Below are 24,899 nucleotides of genomic sequence, written 5' to 3'. Positions count from 1 at the left end.
TGCTGTTGGGGGGGGGACTGGCGACGACGTTGGAAGGTAACTGCGGAATATTATTAATTGGATTTAACGCAATTTAAGCAATGAGCGCAGTGCGTTCCCCCAATTCATTTCAAAATACAAAGTAAGCAACAATAGAAATTCAAATTCCTTGACTACTTTAGCTGTTAACCCTTTCTGCCAGAGTTCAGCATTCTTGGCTATGAAACATCCGAAATGGTGTAACATCTAGTGTTAAATTAACCATTTCAATGCTTACAATCTTCAAGGGTATTTATGAGTCAATCCACCGATTGTTCTTTTGCTGTTTTCTATTCTGTTGCTCACCTTTGTGTTTGGTTTTTCTGCGTAAATTGCATTTTACGCAGCCCCAGAGCTAAGAACGGGGCCATCCATAGGCAGCAGCAGCTGCAGCTCCGCTCCCACCTTGGCAGCTTGCCCCTTACGGATTACCTCAAAGTGCAATTGTCTGTGAGGAGGAATATTGTCCACAAAAGTGGCCTGACATCGTTACCAGTAGCCACTACCAGTACCAGTACCAGTACCGCCCCATCCCATACCATCTTTCATGTTCGCCGTGTGTTAATTTGGTGGGTGCTCTGTCGAACGTGCCCGCACAAAAGCTGAAGTTGCAACCTGGGCAGCCGGGACTGCGGCTGCTTCAAAGAGTGGGCCCAATCCGGGAGTCAAGCTCCAAAACGGCTGACAGTGCATTTCCGCTTGGCTCTCCGACGACACTTCCGTGCGGCATGCCCCCGCGCATGCGCACGCACAAAAAGTCACCTTGGGGACACGACACGACACGACACCGTTGGACTAATTTCGATTGACCCTCCAAAAACGGGGCATTTAAACAAATTAGAAACTTTTGTGGTCGCCAATTGGTGCTGCCATTGAACCGGAAACTCAAAATTCGAAGGGGGCAAACAAAACAAAAGAGAGACGAGACGAGACGAGACAAGTCCCCACAGCATTCATGGGATTTGTGCGTTTCGTTGAACCAAATGAAGCGCGAAATTCAAACAAATCGTTTGAGTGGGAAGGAAAACAATAAACACACCTACTCGAAGATAAAGGAAATTCTAATTCGGAGACAGTTCCAATTCCGCTGGCAAAGCACTTTGCCTGCGAATCCAAATCGATTGAACAATCTGCTCAAATTCCTCTGTTATTGTAGCTCTTTGCTTGAACAAAAAGAATTACGTACGAGTATTGTAAACATTCGTTAGAGTAAACAAAAAAATGTTCTATAATATTTCAGTCGGGCTGCCCTGCGAAATCATCCATAAAACCAACAGAAATGAAGCGTCTCGTATCCCCAGTGGGATTAATTTTTTATTCCCAGCAACGAATGTTTACACGGCGGGAAAGGTGCCCCCATATGGTTGTAATTAGTTGGGATCGTCTGCGTTTTATGAGATACTTGTTACGTACTTGTTTTCTTTTGTTTTCTCTTTTTTTTTTTGGTTTTTGTTTTTGTTATGCAAATCGAGTACGGGACATTCATCAGAACTGGTAAAATTAACATAATTTCGCTATTAAACAGTCGCTACGAGTATTCTGTACTTTATGAATAGGAATATGTACATAGTTTTGTAGGTGGGTGTGTCCCAGCCATTGGCAAGCATAAAACTGAGACCAGCTTTGGCCGAATCTATGGAAATGTATAACCGAAAAAGGTCAATTACGCGACTTCCTCCGGCGGCCCAGTCATTTTCCCAGGCCCGGACCCCGCAGCTAGCCAACCGAAGCGGAGCGTCCTACTCACGCGACTCCGTTTTACACAGTCGAATGCATTTGCACGTTGCTAACAAATTATTTTTGTAGTATGTATACCTACATAAATATTTTTCTTTTTTTTTCTCCTTTTTGGGTTAAAGTCAACGCGGAGGGTTTGGGGGGTTAGTGTGAGCGAGCAGCACCGTCATTATCATGATGAACAATCAACCTCGACACCGACACAGGGGGGAACAGGTGTCATCCGCTTTGCTGCTTGTCCGTCCGTCCGCTTATCTAGAGCTGCACCTGTACAAGATGGTGGTTGCCATGCAAGAGCCACAAAATAGTTGGTTTAACCCTCCCTCTCTCTCTCTCACTCTGAAGGTACCCTTTCTTTTACTCTCACTCCCACATGTATCTAAATATGTTTGGATACTTTTTTGGGGTAACCCACTCAAATTTCACCTTCTTTTGTTCCCTTGAATACTGATTACTGTTAACTCTTAACGCCATTTCGGTAATTTGATCAACATTCTCGCATGTGCTCGCTCGCATTTATATTCCAGGTTGTTTTGAAAGCGTCAAAACATTTTGCTGATTCATTTTCAAGCAAATTACACAACTTAAGCAGAAGTTGGCACAAATTGCTTTGCCAACTTTGCTTCTTCTCTGGCGGCTCTCTGGTCTCTGCTTTGCCATGGTTTGCCATGACTGATGCCTGATGAAACTTCCACGGAATAATTAAGAAATTAAAAAATTAGTTCATTATATGTTGAATATGAATGCGTTGCGAGAGCCAAAGCAGAGAAGAAACATTTAAATGAAATGCAAATGAAGACGTTCGGAACAAAAGCTGAACGCGAGCACTGGCCTGGCCTGGCCTGGGCTGCATAAAAGGTCGGGAGATGCGATGAGATTGCTTACTTTTTGGTGTGTCTACTCTACCCACCATGAGACGGTTCCATTGTCCATTTTCACACGACCGCCTCTCATTCCATTCTCGTCTGGCTGTCTGGCGATTAATCAATCGCTTTCTGCTATCGATTTCAGACAGAGCGATAATTATCGCTTGAGCTTGAGGCAATCGCATGACAGTACTTCTATAAATAGAGCTAAAGAAAATATTGAAACTGACTGACGGACAGTGGAGTCAACATATGTATACTCGTAGAATGTGACATCGCATCCCGCCGCACATGAAACTGAAATCATATCTTATCGGAATCATTATGGTTATCACAACCAACAAGCCTCCTGATAAGGCGGCCCACACTCCCCTCCCCGCCACTCCACTCCAGCGTTGCATGAGAGAAAGGTGTGCACCCACAACGGAAACAGCAGCAGCAGCAACAACTCGTTGCCCCGAAGTTCATTCAACTTCGGCCCAACCTCTTCCCCAGTCCCCTGCTCCTGCCACAGCCCAGCCCAGGGCCAACAATAGAATGCAAAGCTCACCACCACCACTACAACAACAACAACAACAAAAAGAGCTGACGGCTGAATTCGGACTTTGAGTCGGACTCGGGGACCTCTGGCCGCTGATCTGACCCCGCCCTCTTGAAAAACGGCGACAGTACAAAAAGCTGCCCACACAAAAAAAGGCAATGTCTAAGCTTCGGCCGAGGGTCAAACGTGGTCGACATGCGACATACATACATATGCCGTGTCCGTTCAGCGAAGCTCGACTCCGATCCGCTCTGCGCCTTTCCATTCCAGTTCAAAGCCTGCAAATGAGTCACGACCCAGACGACGAACCAAACCCAAATGTGATTCTGGTTGAAAGTTGAAAATTGAGACACACACAGCAATTAGCTGCCATTGCTCGCCGATCACGTGCTGAAAGCAAATGTAAAGTAATGCACAAATGTTCCGTTTTCCCTCTACTTGTGTCGCCTCACCTTCCCCACCCAACCATCATTCTCTCGCTCTCTGTAAAGCACAAAAGTTCCGTTTCCTTGCCGAGCATGCGCGACCTCCTTTTTTTTCCTTTACTTTGTTTCGGTTTTCGGACTCTCTGAGAGGTAATTTGAATAGAAGGTAAGGCTGAGTTCCTCCAGTCTTCTCTCTCTCTCTCAGCGCATAAGCAGTGCCATGCATTTTGCAGCATGGGCACATTGTAGAAACCGGTTTTGTGTGCACTGCCTTACCTTCCATCCAATATGCCCTCGTGCCAGGGGCTCTCTGTTCTTCTCCCTCTTTTAGATGTTGCTGTTGTTGCGCATAATTAACAAAAATAACAACAACTTTTTGCCTTTGCTTATTTGACAGTTTTTGCACACAGCTGCCTGCAGAAATTTTGCAATTTTCCCCTTCGCCCCGCTCTTTGTGCATTATATATTGTTCAGATTTTGTATTTGCCGCTGCACTCAACCCCTCTTCCGTTGCGAGTGTTGATTGTCCGTCCACGTCCACCCCATGCGAGTATTCCAGGCAAATCGGTGAGCAGCAGCTGCAGTTCCAATGGGTGCCTGGGTGGAGAATGCGCCGCCAGGTAATGGAATGTCGGAGATCTATGGGAAACTAGATGCCCAATGGCAGGACATGGGTATGTCAGGGAGGGTTAAGTTGCTGGGATTGTGAGTATTTATCCAGCTTCAAATCATTTCCTGCGGGTATGCCTACGGATATGTCTGAACTATCACCACATCAAAATTATGTTTGGGGTGTTTCCAAGCAGAGATCTTCGCACCCGCCAAGAGAAGGGATTTGAAGAGAAGCCATCATGTCTCAGATGCATGAACATTGGGTGTACTATAATCAAATTTGAGAGCCAGCCGAGACGTCATGGAGCTGTCAAAGTGAACCGATTTCTTAAATTCAATTAAATCAGTGCCCCCTTTCCAGGGGATCACGCTGATTGACAGCCATCGTACTCCAGTTTCCAGTTCTTAGGGAGTTTCCAACTCGAAACAACATGGGCGAGGGGAAGCAACAGCCGAAGTCCATTAACGGATCTGAACATGGCGGCCCATTGTTCGAGTAGGGAGTGAGCGTAATCCTAAGATTTGCCTGCAACGCAATTCAAATCAAACTCAAATCAAATCAAATTTTTATTAAGGGTTCGTGCTTCGCAGCATACCCATTATTTATGTGAAACCAAAGACCAAAGATTCATTGCCCAAAAAGTCTGGCATAATAATATATGAATCCCAGGCTCAACCAAAGATTTCATTTAATTAGAAGAGTTCAAATTATTTATGGGCTCATTTTCGAGGGGGAGGTTTTGTTTTGTTTACGCCAAGTCTTAGCTAAGGCCTCTATTTATTTATCCAACAAAAAGCTGAGAAATTTTAATAATAAACTTGTGGGATTCTTGGGATCGGTCTACCCCGGGTTCCATCTTTCCCCCAACAAAGTTGCACACGTTTTGAGATTTACAATCGCCCATAAATCTTCCTGGCGGCTGCGGCGCTTTCCGCTTTCCGCCTTCGGTTGCAGTTGCCCATTAAACGACACCCAGAAATCGGAGCAGGATTGGGGTGGTGGGCATCATGCCAAGTGCTTTCACTTCGTTCGAGACTTCATATATCTGCATATGCCTCTGCATCCACATGCCATGCCACGAATGCATCTGCGAGTTCTGTTTACTTGGCTGTCATAAAACTTTAATGCCTACTTTGGCGCTAATTTAGTTGACGTTTGATGCTCTCCTCTCTCGTCCAGACTCCCACTTCCTCCCCCCGCTGAATCCAATTAACTTTCCATGCTGTTGTTTAGGGCGTTGACGTGAAGCTACCGAAATACCCCCAAAGATGGGCGTTATCACGCCCCGAACGTAGTTCGTGCCTAGTTGCTCGCCGGAATGCCTATTTTGGGTAATTTGATTTGACTTAATGCTCATTGCCATCCGAATGATGACAGACAACGGGCCATTGACATTCTCTGGTGAGTGACATCAGCATGAAAATGCCGAAAGGCAGCCATCTAGTGGTGTCACATAAATAAGTGCCAGCTTTCATGGCTCCCGAAACAAGCTGAGAGCCAAAGAACAGGGCCAAGAGTAGACGCAACTTGTGTAGGATATTCTGTAATTATTTTTATTGGATTTTCGAAGAGTCAGCCAATCTGATTTTCGTTTATTGGAGTGTGGAAACATACATATTCTTTTGGTCAAACGAATATCAGGAAGTATGCCACTTCTCTTTGAAGAATAATGGTAATAATCACAGCGAATCGAATACTTTTTCTCCTCATATATTTGCATTGGAAAATGTTGTGGCGAAGAGAAAAGTAATGCCAGAAATAAACCAAAGAAAAACCAAGCAATTCTGCAGCCATATCAGGATGGAGTTTGCATTTAGCGCCGTCTGCATCTGCTATTTATAGCCGCCCCGCCGATAATCTCCAGCCTGTGATATACCATACCCTTAAAGTGAAGGGAACGTAGACGGAGACTGCCACGATCTCCAAAGGGGTGGTAGTGCTCAATGAGTAAACAAGCAAACAGAGCAAAACAAAACTCTGGCGTCTGATTAGTGTCAAGACGTGCTATTTATGAGTGTCTCGATGGGATTAGCATTAGCCGGCGGCACCAGCTGGGTCCGTCAGTCAGTTAGTCCGTCGAGACTGTCTTTAAAGTGAAGGCAAAGTGTTCCTTAGTCAACTTTGACCTCTTTTTGGTGGTGTGAGCCAGCAGGCCGGGCCTCATTTGATTGCCAACGTTTATGCTTATGGCTTAAGTCTTTTCATTTCTTTTCTTTTTCTTTCCATTTCATTTTGGACATTTTGCGAGTCTGAAAACCAGTTTTCCACTCCACTCCGGCCCGTTTCCAGTTTTCAAGTTTACACAAGTTTACTGTTTGCCAGCAAGAAAGCGGCTGCAACATTGAAGCTGCATTCAAGCCAAGATCCAAGAGCCAAGTCGAGTCGAGTCGAGTCGAGACCCGGGCCAACAGTCGGCCTGACTGACTAACTGCCTGCGACAGACCAGACCCCGAACTCCGATCCCCGTGCCCCCCTCTTTGCTGCTGATTTTGTATCTTGCACCTTGTTTATGCATACAAAAATATTTCCAAGCTTGCAGTTTTTACTTATTTTTTGTTCAGTCTACAGTACGGACTACGGAGTATCTTTGTTTTTCTCGTTTGTGGCATATTTTAAACATGCATGAATATGGGCTTTAATAAAAATAACTTGCCTATGAACGGGGTACGGGTACGTATTGCATGTCTGTCACAATCTGGATCTCTGTTGCCATCTCAGAGACTTAATGGACTCGTAAACCTCAAGGCAGAGATGGTCAAGTGTGATAGTGGGATAGCTAGGAATTTATTGAAGGAATCTAGGAAGGAGTAGGAGAAGTAGTTTTCTGCTGTGAAATTTGAATGTAGCGAAGAGACCTTCCTGGGGGAATCTCTGGCTAATTATCATCCATAGATCTGTCTAGCTGCAGACCATCTCCAGCTGTCATAAGTGGCACTATCGTCTCCACTTTTCCCATTGACACTGAATTATAATTGAGCGTGTAATTTTGCATGTCTCTTTGTGTTCGTGTTCGTGATCACTAATTAAGTTTACGAGCTTTTGAATGAATCGAAATTGTTTTGCTGCCGAGCGGTAATTACAGTATGCGATTCTCTGCACCGTCGTACCTCGTTCTCCCGCACTCGATAGCGATGATGATGATAATAATCATTGTGTTTGGCTGATCTCAAGAGTTGACTGTGTCAAGGGCAGATACATATGTACATGCATACATACAGATGTACACGTACTCGTACATATTTTAATTGCATTACGCAAGACTTGCATTCTCGATAAACAAATGTGAGTTTGGAATGGAAATTGAATGGGTACATAAGAGAGAATTCCCCATTCAGAGTGGAGGGACTGACGCATGCTCCACCCCGTGAATGAGTTTTGCCTTTGTTGTTTTATTGTTTTTGCTTTTGATTTGTAACTTGTGATTTATCAATGCCGTTAGCCATGAATCACACCTTGGTACATTCGAGACCCCAGTTTCCACTCCTGTTGCATTTGCTAACAGCACCCCACCCCATGGGTACTCAAACAAACGTGACATTTACCAGGAAAGGTCTGTGGCTTGGAGTCGGGGCAAAACGGAAGTACGCAACATGAAAGACAAAGCAAACAGAGAAGTGGTGAGGGGGGAGAACTGATAGCGATAGCCACATACTATGGCACGAGAGAGATGAAACCGAAAAAGGTGAAGCTTTTGCACGCCATTAGCAGCCACCCCACCCACCAAATGATATTCCCAGTCCGCTGCCTCAACCTAACCTCAACATGCACGTGCATTCAACAGCGGGAGTATGGCCATAAATAAATGTCATAATGCTGTAAAAATGAAAACTTAAGTGGCACAGCTCTGGGGCGACACGCGACCGCGACCCCAAAAAAAGACATATGCATACATTTATACATACATACATACATACATACATATGTACATCTTGGCTATGGAATGGCATAAATGAAATCTGCAACGGAATTGCTTGTAAAATGCAACGGGGAGAGGAAAGAGCTTAAGATATGGAAAGATTTAAGTGCGTAGGCGCACCCAAGGTAAAAAAACAACAACAATGATGATGATGTGGCAAAATAACAGCTACATATAATATATGTACATATACATATGTACATACTCTCTCTCTCCTCTCTCTTTGTTTGTTCTTCTACTTTGGCTGCGTGTGTCGCAGTCACGCAAACGCGTCGCAACGTGTCGCCGTCACCCACACACGCCAATGCCAAACGAAGACAGACTCCACATTGTTTGTTACGCTCCCAAAGCCCGCTCGACTGTAACCAGAACCAGAGTCGAGCCCCAAGTCGAGCTACCACACACTAACCGTACTAACCATGTGACATGTGACTTCTTCTGACAACATTTCGCAAAAGTTTCAACACGCATACGATGCCAAACAAAAATACAGCGTCGATTCCATGTGGAATCGTTTGCATAACGTCGTAACCCCAGTTATAGCCCCAGCCGCAGCCCCAGGCATTGCCAAACATGGTTTATGGAGCCCAACAAATTGCAATCAACGCACACACAATCGTGTGCTCATGGGAAAAGATCAAGAATCAAGAATTTATGCATAAACTTTAAACATTTGCACCATAAGCGATATCTGCACAATTATATCACCTCACCTCACCTCAGCTCACCTGTGTGTGCGTGTGTACCCATCGCTGGCTTGGCTTTCTTTTTTTTCAAATTTCAGATTTTCACAGATCTAAAAAAGTTCATTCGCAGTCTTTCCGGTCGCTAGTTCTTTTGTGTTGTGTGTTTGGGTGAAAATGATAGTTTATTATCATAATTAATTCGGGTTAATGTTTATAGTTGGCCAGCGTTTTGCTGACTTTCGCTTATGAAGCATTTTTTTTTTTTTTTTGTTTTAATAACGGAATTTTTAATTCGATAAGAATCCCGTTCCCGCAGGGGACACTCGCGCGGCTTTGTTTGCCGCAAACCGAAATCATAACTCCAGAGAGACGCGAGAGTCATAAAAGTTTCCAAGTCGTCCGCCAGTTAATAAATATCAGCAAAGAAGCACTGGAGGGTTGACGTTTTTTGTTTATTTTTGGGACTTAACATCGGATAAACGAGGACTTAACCGAACCGCCAACTGCAGAAAGGAAGGTCTTTCAGGTCCAGGGAATGAGTAATGAAATCAGGCAGCGGACGAGACGGGAGGTCGGTCTCGCAGTACGAGTATTTTTGTTGTTTTTTTTTCGGCAGCTGCCATCCTGGGGTTCATTTCATTACGAGCTCCTGGCAAGGGACGCGTGCGCCAAGTCAAACGCAGGATAACCCGTAAGTGTGTCCTTATGCCGAATACGTAATTCTATTTTGTTTGTCTACCAGACGGGGGATTTTCTCATTTTTTTATGGTTACGCATTCAGAAAGGGCGAATCTGGAGCGGATTGGGGCGGTTTTTTTTTGTTGGGCAAATCAAAGTCTGTTAACATTTTTTGGTTTGTTTATGCTTTGCAGGTTATAAGAATAATAAATCAAATAAGTGAGAGAACATGCAATTGTGGGAACATGGAAGAAATATGAAGAGCAACTGGAAATATGATTTGTGCAAGCAGTTCCTCTGTCTAGGATCCATATACTACTCGTATGGTTCCCCATCCTTATTCTAGTCGAAACCACCCTTGCAACAGTTTTCAGATATCTATAAAGTGCACTGCGAGGGCGTTTTGTATTACAAATTGCTAAAAGTAATTCAATTTCGATAATGCTGTGAGACCCTCTATAGCCCTCAGGGGTGGCTTCCGTTTCCATAAATTGTATCGCTTGACACTCTATAAACATGGAAATGGAAACGGCAATATATTTTGTAAACTTTACATTAAGTGAAAAAGGTTTTGATATGTTCCGAAATTTAATGACACTCACACAAACTCCTACCCCAGTCCAGTCCCTGCCATTGATTAATGGGAAGTACTACTGTATTGCTGCACAGTGCTGCACGACTGTTGCACGACTGTGTAGATCATTTTGACCCAAATAGAAGTCTGTTCGCCCCCAGAGACACCCACTCCATCCCCCAAAGAGTCGTTTTTATGGGAGTTGTGCGTGATGTGAGCAATTATTACTTCTACTTCTCCGACTTGCAGGCTGTTGCCGAGAGTTGTCAGCGACAAATCTTCTCGGTTAGCCGTAAAATCCAGAGGCATGCGGCAAAGTGCTAATCGACAAGGTGGGGAGCGTGCCTCATCACAGGAAGAGGCAGAACTATGGTTCTGTTTTTTTTTTATTAATTTTAATAGCTGTTCAACAATAGAAAAGTAGCTGAAAATAGAGAACGGAATGAGCAATCTATGTATGGTATGGGGAGGGAGCAATGGATATGCCAAAGATACCGAGACACAATACAGAAGACACTCGCGTCGCACAATTGAGGAAGAAAACCACAAATTGTCACCCACCCCAGCCCACGCTCCACGTAAAACGGAAACTTTCGTATCTGAGCGAAGCGAAACGATTCGGAACGATGGCCATCCCATCCAATAGATGTACTCTCGTACTCGTCTCGTCTTGTACTTAAGAGCACTGCAAAACGGGACCCAAGCGATGACAACGACAAAAGTCGCAATTAAAGCTTTGGTGGCAGAGTGGCAAAGTGGGAGAAAAGGGCAGACGAGGCAAAAACATGCCGAAAAAGAAAGATAGAGAGAGAGAGACATTCAATAGATAACTGTAAATGTGGAACAGATAGACAACGATTGGCAATTGTCTTGGTTGTAGGGCAGGGGCGTGGCAGTGGCCGGGGGGAACGAGCAAAAGCGGAAGACAAATCAATCGAATGGGGAGCAAATTTCGAGATGACAATGCGCAGATAGTGTTAAATATATAGACATGGAAAAGCGACTGCCATTCGCTGGAAATACTTGAAAATGCAGTTACGTTTCCTTTTGGGCAGAGAGAAAGCTTCTATTCCAGCAGCAAAGCACTAATTTCGGACCATCAAAGATCAGAAAATAAGCATGAATCGGCTTGCAAGGTTGGGTTAAACTTAGGAATACAACTGGGGATTGCCCGCTGAATTGTGACCACACCTCAAGACTGCAAAATAACAAAAAATAACCGCCTAAAACCTAAAAAATGCATAACCGTCTCAAAGTTTACATTTCTCTGCTTAATTAATCGATCAATTAATCATATAAGCTTCATAGACAATAAATCACAGTTTAGCCCCCCCCAATCGCAGAAGAAAGATACAAATCGAGTGCACATTTTTCAGTGCCGCCTCAGCCATGGACCAATTGAAAATATCTATGGATTGGATCAGCCACCGAATCGAATCGGAATCTTTGATTTGCTCGGCATACACTCGTAATTGAATCAATTGAGTGAGTAGGGGCACAACAGACGCAGAATCAGAATCAGAAGCCACATGACGAACATATTCATAATTAGAGCAGCGCCAAGAAATTCGAGGAAAAATTAATGGAATTGTTAATAATGCGCCAGCACAGATTTCCCAGAGGCCGGCATAAAACCCGTAAAGAGAGAGAGGGAGAACCGCCTCACTGGAAAGGGGGAAGAGCAAGGCGGAACCGTAGTACGAGCAAAGCAATTGAAAGCTTCCCAAATTGTTCAGATTCTTCCCTCTGCTTCTGCGTCTGCGTGGCCAATGCACTTTGGGAATGGAATGAATACTCGTATGTACATATGTATGTATTTATGTATATGCTAATGGATCGATGGAAGTTGGGAGCTCCCATTAAGAACACTTAAGCCTCGAATGCAGACTTGGAAATGACTTTTAAATGGTTCTCTGCCTTGAATTGGAATTCTGCGTGCTTCCAATTTTTATGTTTTATCAAAGAGAGAGAGAGAGAGCGAGAGCGATACTCGTATTGATTGGAAATATTGGAAGCAAAGTTCATATGCGTCACGACCAGAGCAGAGCTTGCCCTTTCTCCCACTCCTCGCCCAGTCGGAGATTTATTATGCTGGAGAGCCGAACCGAACGGAAGCAAGAAGAGAGAAAGAGAGAGTGAGAGGTAGGGGTGCCGTGCCGAAGGGAGGAAGAATGGCAGTTCAAGAATGCCACTTGAACAGCCAACGACGCCGTCAAGCACTCGCATGATGCATATGAGAGCAGGAGAGAACACTAGAGACTGGAATGACAGGGGGATCGGGCAGTACTCGTACACCCAACAAAAGAGTAGGGATCTTCGCTCTGGCTAAGCAGGAGCAGCAGCAGCAGCAGCAGAACAAGATCTGCTGCATCACTCAGCCGGCCTGTGCCTGGCATCGGAAATAATTGCCATTCCATCGGGATACAACAACTGGCTCCTACTGACGACTGTGCATTGGCATGAACCAAGCCAAACCAAGCCCCTAGTTCCATGTGTTTCACTTCATTTACAACAAATGTTGCGTGTCTGGCAGTGAGCGAAAGGGGAGAGACGTAACGGAGACGGAGACCCTTTGGGGAGCTCTCGTATGTGACGAATTTTCATTTGATTTATGCACTCTCCCCTCCTCCTCCATGAGTATTTGCATGCCCGCTGATCTCTATTTTCGGTAGTTTTACAACCAAATCAAATACAATTCGCCACAAAGTAAACACTTCCCAGTGGGCACAATATGTTTCACATTCAAGATGATGCAAGCATAAACAAGTCTGTCCATCACAATGAAATATTCGTTGTACGGAATTTAATATATACATATATATATGTACATATGTATGTATGTATGATGAGCATGGCCCAAGAACTAATCGATCTACGTTTGGATAATAAACCTAAACGCTCATCATTAGAAAGAGAAGAAAAAGTGGCTCCAAGCGATCCATTTTGATGGATTGTTTTGCTCCCTCCCCAAACCACCCCATTCACTCGGTGTACAAGAACAGGCACATAATGGATGTACTGTGTAAAAGCAGCAAGTCCCAAAAAAACATTTCCATTTCCATTCAGATTGTCTGAATTAATGAACTCAAAAAGGAAACAAAAATTCAATCAATCTTTCTCTTTTTCACTTTGGGGGAAACTCCAACGGACTCCAACGCGTGCTCTTGTCATTTTCGATGTGTCCCCACTCTTCCGATGCTCCTCGTTTGCGCCTGCGTCTGCGCAACGCATTCAATCACTTCATTTGTTTAGAGTTCGTCATCGTCTTCGTCTTCGTTTTGGTGTTCGTCTTGGGGCATTCGTCTCCATGGCGGCACGTTCGTTGAGGCTGTAAAATGTTTTATTTACTCTGCACTTATGACCCCGATGCGGATCGGGTTAAGTGAATCTGATACCCATATACTCGTACATATACCCAACCATCGCAAACGGAGGCTGTTGCTGCATTTGCATCTTCCACAATAACGAAGCTGCCGGCCGCTTTATGAGACGACTGTTGTCTGTGTGCCGGATGATGGGTACTGGGGGAGCAGAGGAGGAGGAGGAGGAGGTTATTGAATGTCATTGTAACCAAACACAGACAAATGTTGTGGCAACGTAGCTCTGCAGCTGGAGATGACGCCGAAGCTCTCCGACTCGCAATGTTTTGTGTTCAATGATGAATTGTGTCCCTGATTCCGTAGACATGGGCACAAACATGATCGCTGTCTGGTGGCGAGGCACAGTGGGCATAATGCTCTTTTCCTTTGATTCAAAGTTAAGTAAAGCTAACTGGAATAACATACCACTGAGCCCACTCAGCCCACTGTGCACAGTTCCTTAAGTCGTTGGAGTTTGACGCCAATTGGATGGCAACAACAAAAGCAAGATGCCGATTAGTATGTACACTTGAAGAAATAGTTGTGCCGTGTAGAAATATGCCTGCATCTTTTGTGTGCTTTAATTGCAGAATTGTGCGCAGAGCCCTCGAGTGCAACCTTCGCTGTCTGCCCTGCGCGCAGATGATGCTGGTGCCCAGAGGCCCATCTGCAGATGCAGATGCAGATCCACACAACTGCATCACTGTCTTGGCGATGTGATTAATTGACAGTGGTGTCGCCTGAATTGCGCGGGTTTTATTGAAGGGATTACACGACAGAGGACCGGGCGGACGAGTCGCAATTCCATAAAAACGCAACAGCACAGTGGAGTGAGCAGTCGCATTACTCGTAATAAGATTAATTACGAGCGTCTCCAGCCACAATTCTGGATGCGGATCCTCGGCGGCACACAGCTGCGTGACCACTTCACATTCATATGGTAGCGGAGCGAGTGGAACAGGAATGGGGGATGGGGATGTGGCTGGGCAACTCCTCAATTCAATATTTTGACATTACAAATAAAGTTCCCATTTGGTGGCTCAAGTGTTTCATTAATTTGAAAGCTTTTCGGGTACTTTGTGCCCCTCCAATGCACAGCAGAACAGTGGGCAGGGGGTAAGTGTGTTAATCCCTGCCGGAAATTAGCATATTTGATTCCTTAGCTCCTGTTGGCACGCGAGCCAGACGCAGCTACCAACCACTGGAAATAGCGGAACAATAAGGGGAATAAGTGGGATAAGAGGCGGTTGTAATTGAAATTGAATGAAAGTCCCCCAAGAAAAACTCATTCCATATTCATGATGGGATCTCCCCTGTTTGCCAGGAAGCAAAAGTATGAAAAGTATGAAAAACAATTACATGTTTTATTTTTAATTAACTTTTATCGTGGCCCGAGATGAATAGTACATCTCCCTCAAAGTCCCAAGACGAATTGGCACTGATGATGTCATTCCCGCAGCATTCATCTCCCATAAATCACGAGGCGAGGCGATCGCGAAATATCTTCAAGTTTATGCTCAAACATGCTGAGAGGCAATGACAGCAGTTGGGGCATCAGCATCGGCCACGGAGCTACGGAGCCAGCATGCAATGGAGAAGGGAAGTGGAGCCAGCTGCCACAGATTAGTCAGCGTCAGATTCGAATACGGATTCAGCGACGAGTCTCCGCTTGGCGCACTTTAATTTGCTTCGGGGGCAAGCTGCTCGACTGGTTCCCAACGCAGCGCAGGGCGGGGATGTGGATGTGGGCTACATGGACTAAAGATCAAGGTGAGTGGCGAAAGGAATGTTTGGCGATGCCCCTCCAACCCATCAACAGCCAGAACACCAGCATCTCTGTATTACATTAATAGTTCTCCCACATCAGAATCTCTTATATAAGGAGGGGAGCATTGTCGAAGCCAAAAGATTTAACGGCTGTCGGCTTAAGGGTGACCAAACTTTCTTCTTTCATAACAGCCAACAGACCTGCTAAGATGCCTTTGTTCGAACACAGATATCAAAAGCAAAGCACCCAAAAATAAACCGCAAAAAAGCCAAAGCCGAATCAGCAACACAAACAGATATTCTGCGGCTACCAAAGGTTAAGGTAGGGAGAAAGATTAGGCAAAATCTCAATGCATAAAGGGAATTTCTGGTGGTTTGAGCTCAAGCTCAAGCTCAATATATTCAGTAGCATTAGTATGCACAAGCTGCCATGCACATACCTATGTACCTATAGACGTAAGTACATATACACATATGTACATCTGTCATGTGGCATGACTCACCGCACGCCTCGCCACGACGTACATAAAGTAAAAAGGCCCAAACATGAGTAAATGCACATTCATGGATTTTTTAAATGGGCCGTCGAAAATAAAGAAATAAACTGTTGGAGCCACATATGTAAGAGCGTGACTCGTTTCTTCCCATGCTTCTTTTGCCATTGCTGCGGCTGCCCCAGGTCCCACCAAGTCGGTTGGGCCGTCATTCATTCACGCCAAGAGCTGATAAGTTTTTGTGGCACTTTTTGACTTGTTTGCATATCTCAGTGGCCAACGGAGCAGTGCCCATCGAGCTGCCTGCCTGCATGCCTGCCTGTGGCACCATTTGATATTGGAAATGGACAACTGCAGATTGCGGCTTCAACTGACATTATCACTTCTCACTTGGGCTTTTATTCGGCTCCAGCAGTGGCGCTGGCACAGGAATTTGGCCTAATCCGTCACTAATTGAATCATTAAACTAAACATAAGAACGAAGACTCCATTCCTCTCCACGTCTAGGCCTGCTTCTCCGAGGTCCAGCCCTTGGGACGATCGGCCATAAGGCTCCAATCGTTTTGGGCAATGTTGACGCCGCCGTACTGCTTGGTGGGTGTGTCGGGGAAGAACTCCCAGCCCTGTTCAATGGACATCTTCTTAAGAACACCGGCAATGCCTGTGAGAGAGAGAGTGAGAGCGTTAGATAACCACCAACAATGCAAAGAGACGCGGGAGCTCACTCACCTAGGAAGAGACCAGCACAGAGACCGGCCACATGGTTGTGTTTCCAGGCACCGAAGACGCCACCAGCAGCGAATCCGCCCAGCAAGTAGTTAATTCTGCAATTTAAATAATCGTTATTCCAGGCAGCCAGTCCAAGGTTCTTTCTTTCGCCCACTCACTTGTCATCCTTTCCGCGCGCATTGGTGGCTGCCAGTGTGGTGAGCGTAAATGCTGTGGCCATGCCCATCAGCGGACCCGTGTTGTAGGCAAAGCGCCCCAGCGTGGGCAGGTAGCCCTTTGGCTTCGCCAGCGTCAGCACATCGACTGTGGACCAGGCCAGGCCGGCGGCGGCGGCGTATTTGTTGGTGGCCACAATCTTGCCAAAGGCATCCTCCCCATCGGGATGATCGTAGTACTTGGAGCGTAAGATCGACATTGTCGGCTGAAACACACACGGAAAAACATTAGACACAAACAAAAGCATGGGAATCTTTTCTACCCGCTGCAATTTAGCCACAGGGAACTACCCCCACCATGGCGGGTCATGTTGGCCGCCACATCAAGGGTTATTCCGATTGCAGTACATCATAATTATTGTTAAATATACTAACCTGCCGAAATTTACGTAATTATTTCAGAAATTTTTAACAACAACAGCTGATGGGGTAGAGCTGCAATCCTGCACCGCCATCTGGATATTTTTATCGACAAAATACCGAAGTGTATATTTTTATCGAAAAAATACTGAAAGTGCATAGTTTTCATTTTTTTGGTGAAAATATCCAGTGGCGCTGCAGGATAAGAATATATATAGAAGATGTTTCCTTGCGACCGGGTTAATTCAAAATAAAATTCAAATTCACAGTGGATGTCAATTTAAATGAAATTTTCCTCGCTAAAATGCTGAAAAGAAACTGAGCGCGAATCCGAGAAAAACGGATATAGATATCATCGCAGATCACTTTTCTCTAATTCGAGTCCAAGTCAATGATACCAGTAAATGAGAGCAAACTTTTCGATTTCAAGTCTGGTTTATAATTTATTCTCTATACTAGCTGCACAAACGCTGTGGCACTAATATTAGTTCTTTAATCTTAAGGTGCAATAGAACGCTTTTTATTAAGGTAATTTATCCTTCCCACGCAACGAGAAGAGAAAAGGTTTCTGTTATGCGAAAAGTATGTATTATAGAGTGCAGAATAATAGACGATGCGATTTTGAATTTAGTGTGCTGTATGCGCTTAGCTTAGTGGTAGACTAGTTCTTGCCTTGAGTTTCAAACTAACATTATTCACATAAAATCATGCGGATCGGATCATGGATCGTAGGGTTTACGCATTTGGTGAGACTCTGCGTGCAAGTGGGATTACATTACGAGTAGATTTGACCAAAGTGGGGAACAGTTTCGTAGAGCAGTGTTGGGTGTTGGAGGGGCCATAGAGCAGTTGGCGTTTTCGAAAACAAAACGAATATATCAAAACATACAATATGTATATACAAATTAGTTATCAAATTATTGGCAATTCTGTTTCATGTTAATCAGTCGTAATTTGCTAATTATTTCACTCTGCTCCTGCGATCGTTTCGTTTCATCAAAATTATGTCATCATCAACTTTGCCAAACAATATACAAATATATAAAATTCGATTTGCATATATGTATGTATGTAGTATGTATATCTCTCAGAGCCGAATCGTTTCTCTATTGCTCATCATGGCCAATTATTTCGATATCGTCAGCCAGGGGACTCTCGATTTCCGGCCTGCCCACATTGCCATTTTGTTGATTTGCATCCAAATTAATCAATGATAATGTCATCTTGCTGCTAAGAATGACCTGAAAGCGAGAACAAAATTCAATTAGATCCGAAGGGACTCTGAAGAGTGTTTTTTTTTCTCTTACGGCTGGTTCCTCGGCGGATCCATTGAGCTCAGCATCGTAGACCTCTTCGCACTTGGTCTCGGCGTCGGCCACCAAAATCTGTGAGTCGTGTGCCAGAGCGCCTTCCAAGTAAATGGACTGCGGCTCGGGTAGATTTCCTTCCAATTTGGACTGCAATTAAAAGAGTAAAACGTGCTCTTAGTAATCCACAATGTTAGTAATTGGAAAGCAATGGGAACATTTTCGCTTGCAGCATTGATTGAATACTGTTCTGGGGGGGTGCAGTGGAACTTACATGTTCGCTTGGTGCTCGGAAAACAGGCGTTGGAGGGCGTCCGTGCCATTTGCGGCCGCCCTCGCAACTGGCTGTTACCTCCATGCCCAATACCTGACCAAACAATGGGTTATTTACATGAACAAATCTACGTTTATAAGATAAATTTTTACCGTTAGTTCCCGCTCAGCGCTTAGGTCCCGACGCTTCCTCTGCTGTTGATGTGGCTGCTGTTTGGCTGCCTTTGCACCCTGGTCGATGTTGGTGTTTACATGCCCATTGGAAATGTTCTCCTTCTCCAGTTGTTCTTTCGTTTTTTCGTTGTCGTTTTGCTGCGGGTTGGTACGAGTATATGGAAAAACTATGTTAGAGATTTCAGCTGCAGCTGACGCTGAAAGATTGGATCCGGATTGGATTCAAGCATATTTGTACAGCCTCAAACATTTAAAGTTAAAATAAAAAATCGAGAAAATCGAGAAATTAATTACTTCAATTTGTGGTTAGGTGAAACGCAACAAAACTCAATTAGTCGAAGGTTCTTGGTTAATAAAAACAGAAAGAATACGTAATTAGATATTCAGATAATATCAGATATATCTATAGGTAATGTTCAATTCAACGATTGCCGTGTGGGGACCCTTTGACGGCCTCTAACCTTATTCAAATCAGTTTCAGTATCACTCCTCTGCTTGTCTCGAACGTTCAATTGCTCATCGGCAGCGTCTATCAAACCTTGTATCGCCGTTACAACTATACACGATTCGGATTTTCAGTTTGGGTTTTCGTTTATCATGGTTTTTTTTGTATCACAGATTTGTTTTCAATAACAAAAATGGTTTTGTTTTGTTTTGTTTTGGTTTGGATTACACATGAGAGTGAGAAACATGAAAAACGTAGAAACGACAGAATATATGTGAATATTTATATTGTAAATCCTATACATATAGCATATTAAATGGCATGAGTACGAGGTATATTGGCAATGTGATGTTTCAGTCTAGACTCTAGAGAATACTAGTATTAATTTCGAATAGAGATTGGCCCGATTGAATTGTAAAATATGTCCCCATCATAAGAATTTAGTTGAAACAGTTTAGACAGATATGTAGGCAGTTGCAGGTGGTGGGTACATTTAGATTAAAGTTAGTTAGTAGTTAGGAATGGTAATTATCGTATCGCATGCCGATAGACTGCTGACGAGCAAAATTACGAGTAGAACAGAGATAGAGCGGGAGAGATGGATGTTCGCTCCATGCAATAGTTACAGACAGAGAGACAGAGAGTGAGAGAGAGAGAGACAATGATAGTATACACAGGGGATAACGGTAACAAGAAAAATAAGTGAAACTGGGGAGTGGAACTGGGGAAAGGGTAGCAAGAGAAACCATTCCAAAGGATTCAATTCAATTCATTTCATCTATCTACTAGAAACCAAAAACAAGAATTAATCTATTGTTGGCTTGTACTTAGGTATGATCTTTGATCTGATTTTGATCTGATTTGGGTCTGATTGATTGATTAGATGTGAATTGAATGTTGGTTGTTTTTTTGTCTTAAAAATTTGGCTGCCGCTTGAGAAACTTCATGGCAATCATCTTGAAAATGAGAACACAAAGAAACAGGTAAAGTATTAATAAATGATATTGAATGGTGTCGGCGGTGCCTGGCTAACTGAACTGAGTTCGCTACGATCGTAAAAATGATATATAGAAAATGCTATTGTATCTGTATCTGTATCCATATCGGAACAGTGCGCTGGTAACGCTGATGGTAACGATGGTGACGATGCTAACCTTTGCCTCATACTGATCGGTATTCATTTCGGCAATCAGCTTGGCCATCGCCCGCTCCGTATCCTCGAGCTTCTGGCGCAGCTTCTCAATCTCCATCAGCTGCTCCTTCTCCATCTGCTCCTGGTGCTGCCTGAGGGAGTTGGACAGACTGCTGGCCACCTTGGTGGCCGACAGGCTGACATTGTAGAGCTCCTCGTCGTGGCTGCGCTGTCTTCCATTCGTTGGGGTCTCCAGCGCCTGCGGCTTAACTGCTGCAATTCCTATAAAATTTGCGTACGAGTTTTGCTTTGAGATTGAGATTGAGGCCAAAAGGACAAACGAGAGACTAACAAACTAATGTATTTACAGAGGGGCGAAATCAGAACAAACTAAATGTATAGACATGTGCGTGAGGGGGCGGGCGTGACTCAATCAATGATTTTGTGATTGGCTTATGAGTTAGTAAACACTTAAATACAACATCTAGGATACATCTAGGATACATCAATAAACAAAACACGAGTGCACAAATATACGAGTATATCCGCCAAAAAAAGATACTAAACCAAATGAGGAGGACATATTTCAAAACTCAAGAGTGGGCGAAGCTTTCCTTCGCCATCATCCAATCGACTACGCCGTGGTCTAGAACCGAACTCAAGATACGAACAAAACTCTTTGGATCTTCTTCCATATCTGGATTACATGTACATAGCTGGCTTACTTGTCTGGTGTTCTCGCCAGCCTTATCGCATATGCAGGCGCAGGCAGGGCAGATTCAGATTCAGATTCAGATGTGTGGCGTAGTGTGTGCATGGGCGGGGCGGGGCGGAAGCAGAAAAGTACAAAAATGAATTGGTGTGGTGTTTCGGTTAGAATCGACTCGTGGGTTAAATGTTTTTGTGTATCTATTTGATGGATGGAGATGTCTGTGTGGTGTGGTGTGGCTGCTGCATTGTGTGTAAGAACTACAAGAAGAATAAGTAATAAATGTGACTGCAACTAGCCAGAGGACTCACCCAATTTGGTGCCGCCCAAATCCTCCACCTGGCTGTGCTCCTGTGGGGCAAACACCTGCTGACGGAAGCCGGGATCCGATGGGGCTGGTCCGTACGGGGCATTTGGCACTTGCTTCTTGAATGCAATCTGTGTGGCAATTGCAATTAGGAATATATCTTAAGGAGCAGCTGCAGGATATATGTAGGTATCCCTACCTTCATTATCGTATAGCCAAAGAACACGACAATTCCGATTGTGTAGAGCGGCATTAGAAAACCCATGCTGCTGCCTCGCTGCTGGGGCTGTTGCAGCGCTCCGGCGCCCATTGGAGGACGCATGCCAGGAATCGGACCAGGCTACGCAACAGAGAACAGAGTGAGAACATTATAGAATATCTTAGAACACAAAATCATTGGCAGCAAATGTTGAAAGCAATTCATGCTGTAATTGTGTGAGACTCCCTCCCCCTTGTGGCATTCGTGTTTATGTATCCGGATCAAATGGGTTTGGACAGGGCCAACATATAGTTAATTTATTCCGTTTGTTTTTTTTTTTCCATTTCACTCAGCTTCTGTGGCACTCGTTCGGAGGAGAGCAGACAGATATGAGATGGGACTGGGACTGGCGCATCGAATTTGGCACAAGTTCAACCCCACACTCTGCTGTTCGGTTCTCCCACTCATCCTTTACAGTTTCTTTTGTATGTTTTCTTTTGCGCTGTCTTTTGCCCTCAGTTGCGTGCAGTGTCATAAAAACAAAACCAAAATCCAAATAAAATAAACTTTTTCTATTTATAAATGACTTCCAACGAGAGCGATGATGTCTCATGCATCCCTTTCCGCCAACCCATCGCCATCAGTGTCATTATGATGATCACCGAATTGGATGATTAGGTTCCATAGAACAATGCACATCAAGATGGAGCACTCACCCGTCCGTCAACGAGGCGCGGTGGCGGATTGCTTGGTGAACTTTTGCGTTCAACAATCGGCACGGTGGGCGTGGCGGGAATGGCGCGACCACGCTCACGCATCGCCTGATATATGGACTCCGGATGCAGGTGGGCCGGACGCTCCTGTCGCAGACCTGGGAAGAATATTATTTCAATTAATTTGGGCTGTGCATAGCTTTGACTTTGAAAATAGAACACAAAATGAGGTTAAGGTAAGCGAAGAACCCGTCAGACAGGGATTTGAGGATCGATTTCGAGTTAGTGAAGCTTTTTAAAAGTTAGCGCAGGAATGCAAACATCGTTAACGAGAATATATGTATAGAGGGAAAGTGCTCCAGTGGGGGGCGACCTACTTATTTCACCCGTGTAGAGGTTAATATGCTTCCGGTACAGGTGGGGGCCAAATGGTACGGCACCATCCGGCTTCGAAGCGTTCATGAATTGCTCCCTGTCAAGCACGACATCGCAACAGCCTACAACACCAACAGGACAGGCGAAACACAGACAGACACCATAACACACGACACACAGAGACAATAATAAAAGAATAAATACAAATAATTAACTAATAAATTCTCTATTCTAATTGCGGAAATATTGCCACTCACCGCCCGGTGCCCCGCTCCGCTGCTCCTTTAAGTTCTGCTGTTTGGGCGGCGGCACAGAACCGAACATCATGGGATGGAAGACCTTTGGCCACAATATGGCAATGCATCCTATGACGGTGACAATAATCAGGGCCGTCTTCTTGGGCGTCATACCCTCCTCCTTTATGGCGGATGGCCGTTTCTTCGCTGTCGCTGACTGTGGTGGCACCATGGCTGCTGAAGGCATTTCGTAGTCGTTTCCAAAAATCGTTCCTCTCCGAGTTAAAGCTAAAACCAAAGGCTTAATAATTCCTGATTTGTTTGGATCGTTGAGTTGATTTGCTCTCTGAATGCGGCTGCTAAATGTTTTGGCTCCAGTTTGCGGTTAACTTTGACATTGGCTCATTTTTGTTTAAATGTAGATTGTGTTTCTGTACGTCTAAAGCATTATCTGAAATATACAATATACATGGAGTTGGTAATATAATGTAGTGACACGCTCCAGTTCCAGTTCGACATTAAATCGGGAGTCGTTCACTTCACTGATCACGAGTTACAATGCAAAATCATTTGGGTTTATTAAAATATTGTTGTGGGACAATAACAAAAAAGACTTTATTACATAAATAGCAGTCCCGATATTATTTATTTTTAGCTCGCGCAATTCGGTCTTTTCGGTCCGTCTAATAATTTTTCATTATTTTCCTCTCTGTCTGCACACAGAAATCACTGTCGGCAGCTTTCTTTCCACAATTAACGACCGCATAAATAATATTAAAATATTTTTCCAAAAACACCGTTTCAATTGCTTTATGGATATCTGTGTGGCCCGGACGGAAAGGTTGCCCGGAGACCTGGGGAGCGGAGCGACAGATCTTACGCAAAGTTCGAATGTTGTTCCCGAACTGGTCAGGCAATTTTCTGAAACTATTAGCGAATTTTTAAAAACGGCGCACGGCCCAGCCGACACGACTTATGAGATCGCGCTCTCTGCCTCCGTGTGGTGTGCTCTTCTTGCTAATCGTCGGCGAGCATTGGTCCGTTATTTTTGCCGCTATAACGGCAAAAGTCAAATAAAATAAAATAATGAGTGCGACAAAACGACTTGAAACGTGGGCCCCTTGCACTCGCTGTGGGCGAGGAGTGTGATTGCTCTTCTCCCCATTCCGAGCATTTTTTTGCATATATTTTTTCTGTTTTGATATTTTCAGTTTTCATTATTTCACAGCTTTCTTCTCTCTCTCTGTCTGCCTTATTATCACACACACGCGAAAATTGGCACACGCATGCATACATATGTAAGTACGCGAGAGTACTCATATGTATTATGAATTTTCTGCGGGAATTTTCTCCCAAACGTTTTCCATTTCGCTTTCAAACGCACTGACTGCGACTAAGCGAAAGTAAAATTGTTTGGCCGCGCACTGTTGTAGCTTTTCCCGTCTTAGCCGTTGCAGACACACCTGGACCTGGGGCCTAGATTTTCCGACCGTGCCAAAAGTACTCGTGCGCCTCGGAATGTTTGCTGTTATTTTATTTTTGGAGCCACGGCATTGAAACGGGGTTCAATGTCGCACAGCTTAAGCATGTATTCATCATTTATTTTTAATACTAAAATTTGTTAGCGTCCGAGTTTTTCAGGTCTGTTGTCCTTGGCGGTTTATTTGAACATTTGTGAGGACACTCTACTTATTTTGTAGCAATATTTACCATTTTCGTTAGTGTATATATTGACTGTATTTAAATATTCGTTAACTTATCTAATTACTGCTAATTTCAAACTGCTAGTTTGTCGTTACTCGAATGTAAGCATAAAATGCCAGACTACAGCATATTGATTTTTCAGCCCGTGTCCCGATAAGTATCGATAAGAAGGTAGCTAGTCTATCGGTTAAGGGCCGTATGACATTAGACTAGAAACTAGACTAGACATCTTTTTTAATCTGACAAACCAACTGGAAGAGAGAGCCAGCCTGCGACCGCCGTATGGGGAAAAGCATGCTATGAGAGCGAGAGCAAAGTCGTAAAAAGTGTCCTAGGTGTACGAAAAA

General features: G+C 44.3%; 2 protein-coding genes across 16 annotated transcripts; both read right to left on the bottom strand.

Annotated features, from left to right (window-relative positions):
* Positions 1 to 16,039: 16,039 nt before the first annotated feature.
* On the bottom strand, positions 16,040 to 17,100 carry LOC111073551 (NADH dehydrogenase [ubiquinone] 1 alpha subcomplex subunit 11). Its single transcript, XM_022365916.2, has 4 exons — positions 16,994 to 17,100; positions 16,562 to 16,824; positions 16,404 to 16,498; positions 16,040 to 16,335 (listed from the first exon to the last, which is right to left on the bottom strand). Exons 2-4 carry the CDS (start codon positions 16,816 to 16,818, stop codon positions 16,178 to 16,180), a joined length of 510 nt encoding a protein of 169 aa, XP_022221608.1. The 5' UTR covers positions 16,819 to 16,824; positions 16,994 to 17,100; the 3' UTR covers positions 16,040 to 16,177.
* A 376-nt stretch (positions 17,101 to 17,476) lies between these two features.
* On the bottom strand, positions 17,477 to 24,663 carry LOC111073549 (resistance to inhibitors of cholinesterase protein 3). 15 transcript variants are annotated; one of them, XM_022365901.2, is made up of 12 exons: positions 24,559 to 24,662; positions 22,870 to 23,299; positions 22,615 to 22,734; positions 22,241 to 22,395; positions 21,525 to 21,665; positions 21,330 to 21,456; positions 21,035 to 21,055; positions 20,332 to 20,591; positions 18,712 to 18,870; positions 18,560 to 18,652; positions 18,286 to 18,435; positions 17,477 to 18,219 (listed from the first exon to the last, which is right to left on the bottom strand). In XM_022365901.2, the coding sequence occupies exons 2-12, from the start codon at positions 23,093 to 23,095 to the stop codon at positions 18,085 to 18,087; spliced, it is 1,587 nt and encodes a 528-aa protein (XP_022221593.1). In that variant the 5' UTR covers positions 23,096 to 23,299; positions 24,559 to 24,662; the 3' UTR covers positions 17,477 to 18,084. The 15 variants fall into 15 exon arrangements, 14 of the variants coding, with proteins under 14 accessions (XP_022221593.1, XP_022221598.1, XP_022221594.1 ...); XM_022365906.2 differs by lacking the exon at positions 20,332 to 20,591 and adding an exon at positions 19,194 to 19,288 and having other exon boundaries at positions 24,559 to 24,661; XM_022365902.2 differs by lacking the exon at positions 24,559 to 24,662 and adding an exon at positions 23,729 to 23,832.
* Between the last annotated feature and the right edge of the window lie 236 nt (positions 24,664 to 24,899).

This window comes from Drosophila obscura, unplaced genomic scaffold (assembly GCF_018151105.1).
Source record: "Drosophila obscura isolate BZ-5 IFL unplaced genomic scaffold, ASM1815110v1 contig_186, whole genome shotgun sequence".
NCBI classification, from domain to species: domain Eukaryota; kingdom Metazoa; phylum Arthropoda; class Insecta; order Diptera; family Drosophilidae; genus Drosophila; species Drosophila obscura.
The sequence above is the reverse complement of the archived record's forward strand: the minus strand, read 5'-3'. Positions and strand labels throughout refer to the sequence as shown.

Coding starts and splice junctions, on each gene's coding strand:
- LOC111073551 (XM_022365916.2), bottom strand. CDS start 16,818: ATGTCGATCTTACGCTCCAAGTACTACGATCATCCCGATGGGGAGGAT. Junction 16,499..16,561: donor GCGCGCGGAAAGGATGACAA/GTGAGTGGGCGA, acceptor TTTAAATTGCAG/AATTAACTACTTGCTGGGCG. Junction 16,336..16,403: donor CTGTGCTGGTCTCTTCCTAG/GTGAGTGAGCTC, acceptor TCTCTCTCACAG/GCATTGCCGGTGTTCTTAAG.
- LOC111073549 (XM_022365901.2), bottom strand. CDS start 23,095: ATGCCTTCAGCAGCCATGGTGCCACCACAGTCAGCGACAGCGAAGAAA. Junction 21,457..21,524: donor TTGGCTATACGATAATGAAG/GTAGGGATACCT, acceptor ATTGCCACACAG/ATTGCATTCAAGAAGCAAGT. Junction 21,056..21,329: donor TTTGGGCGGCACCAAATTGG/GTGAGTCCTCTG, acceptor ATATGCGATAAG/GCTGGCGAGAACACCAGACA.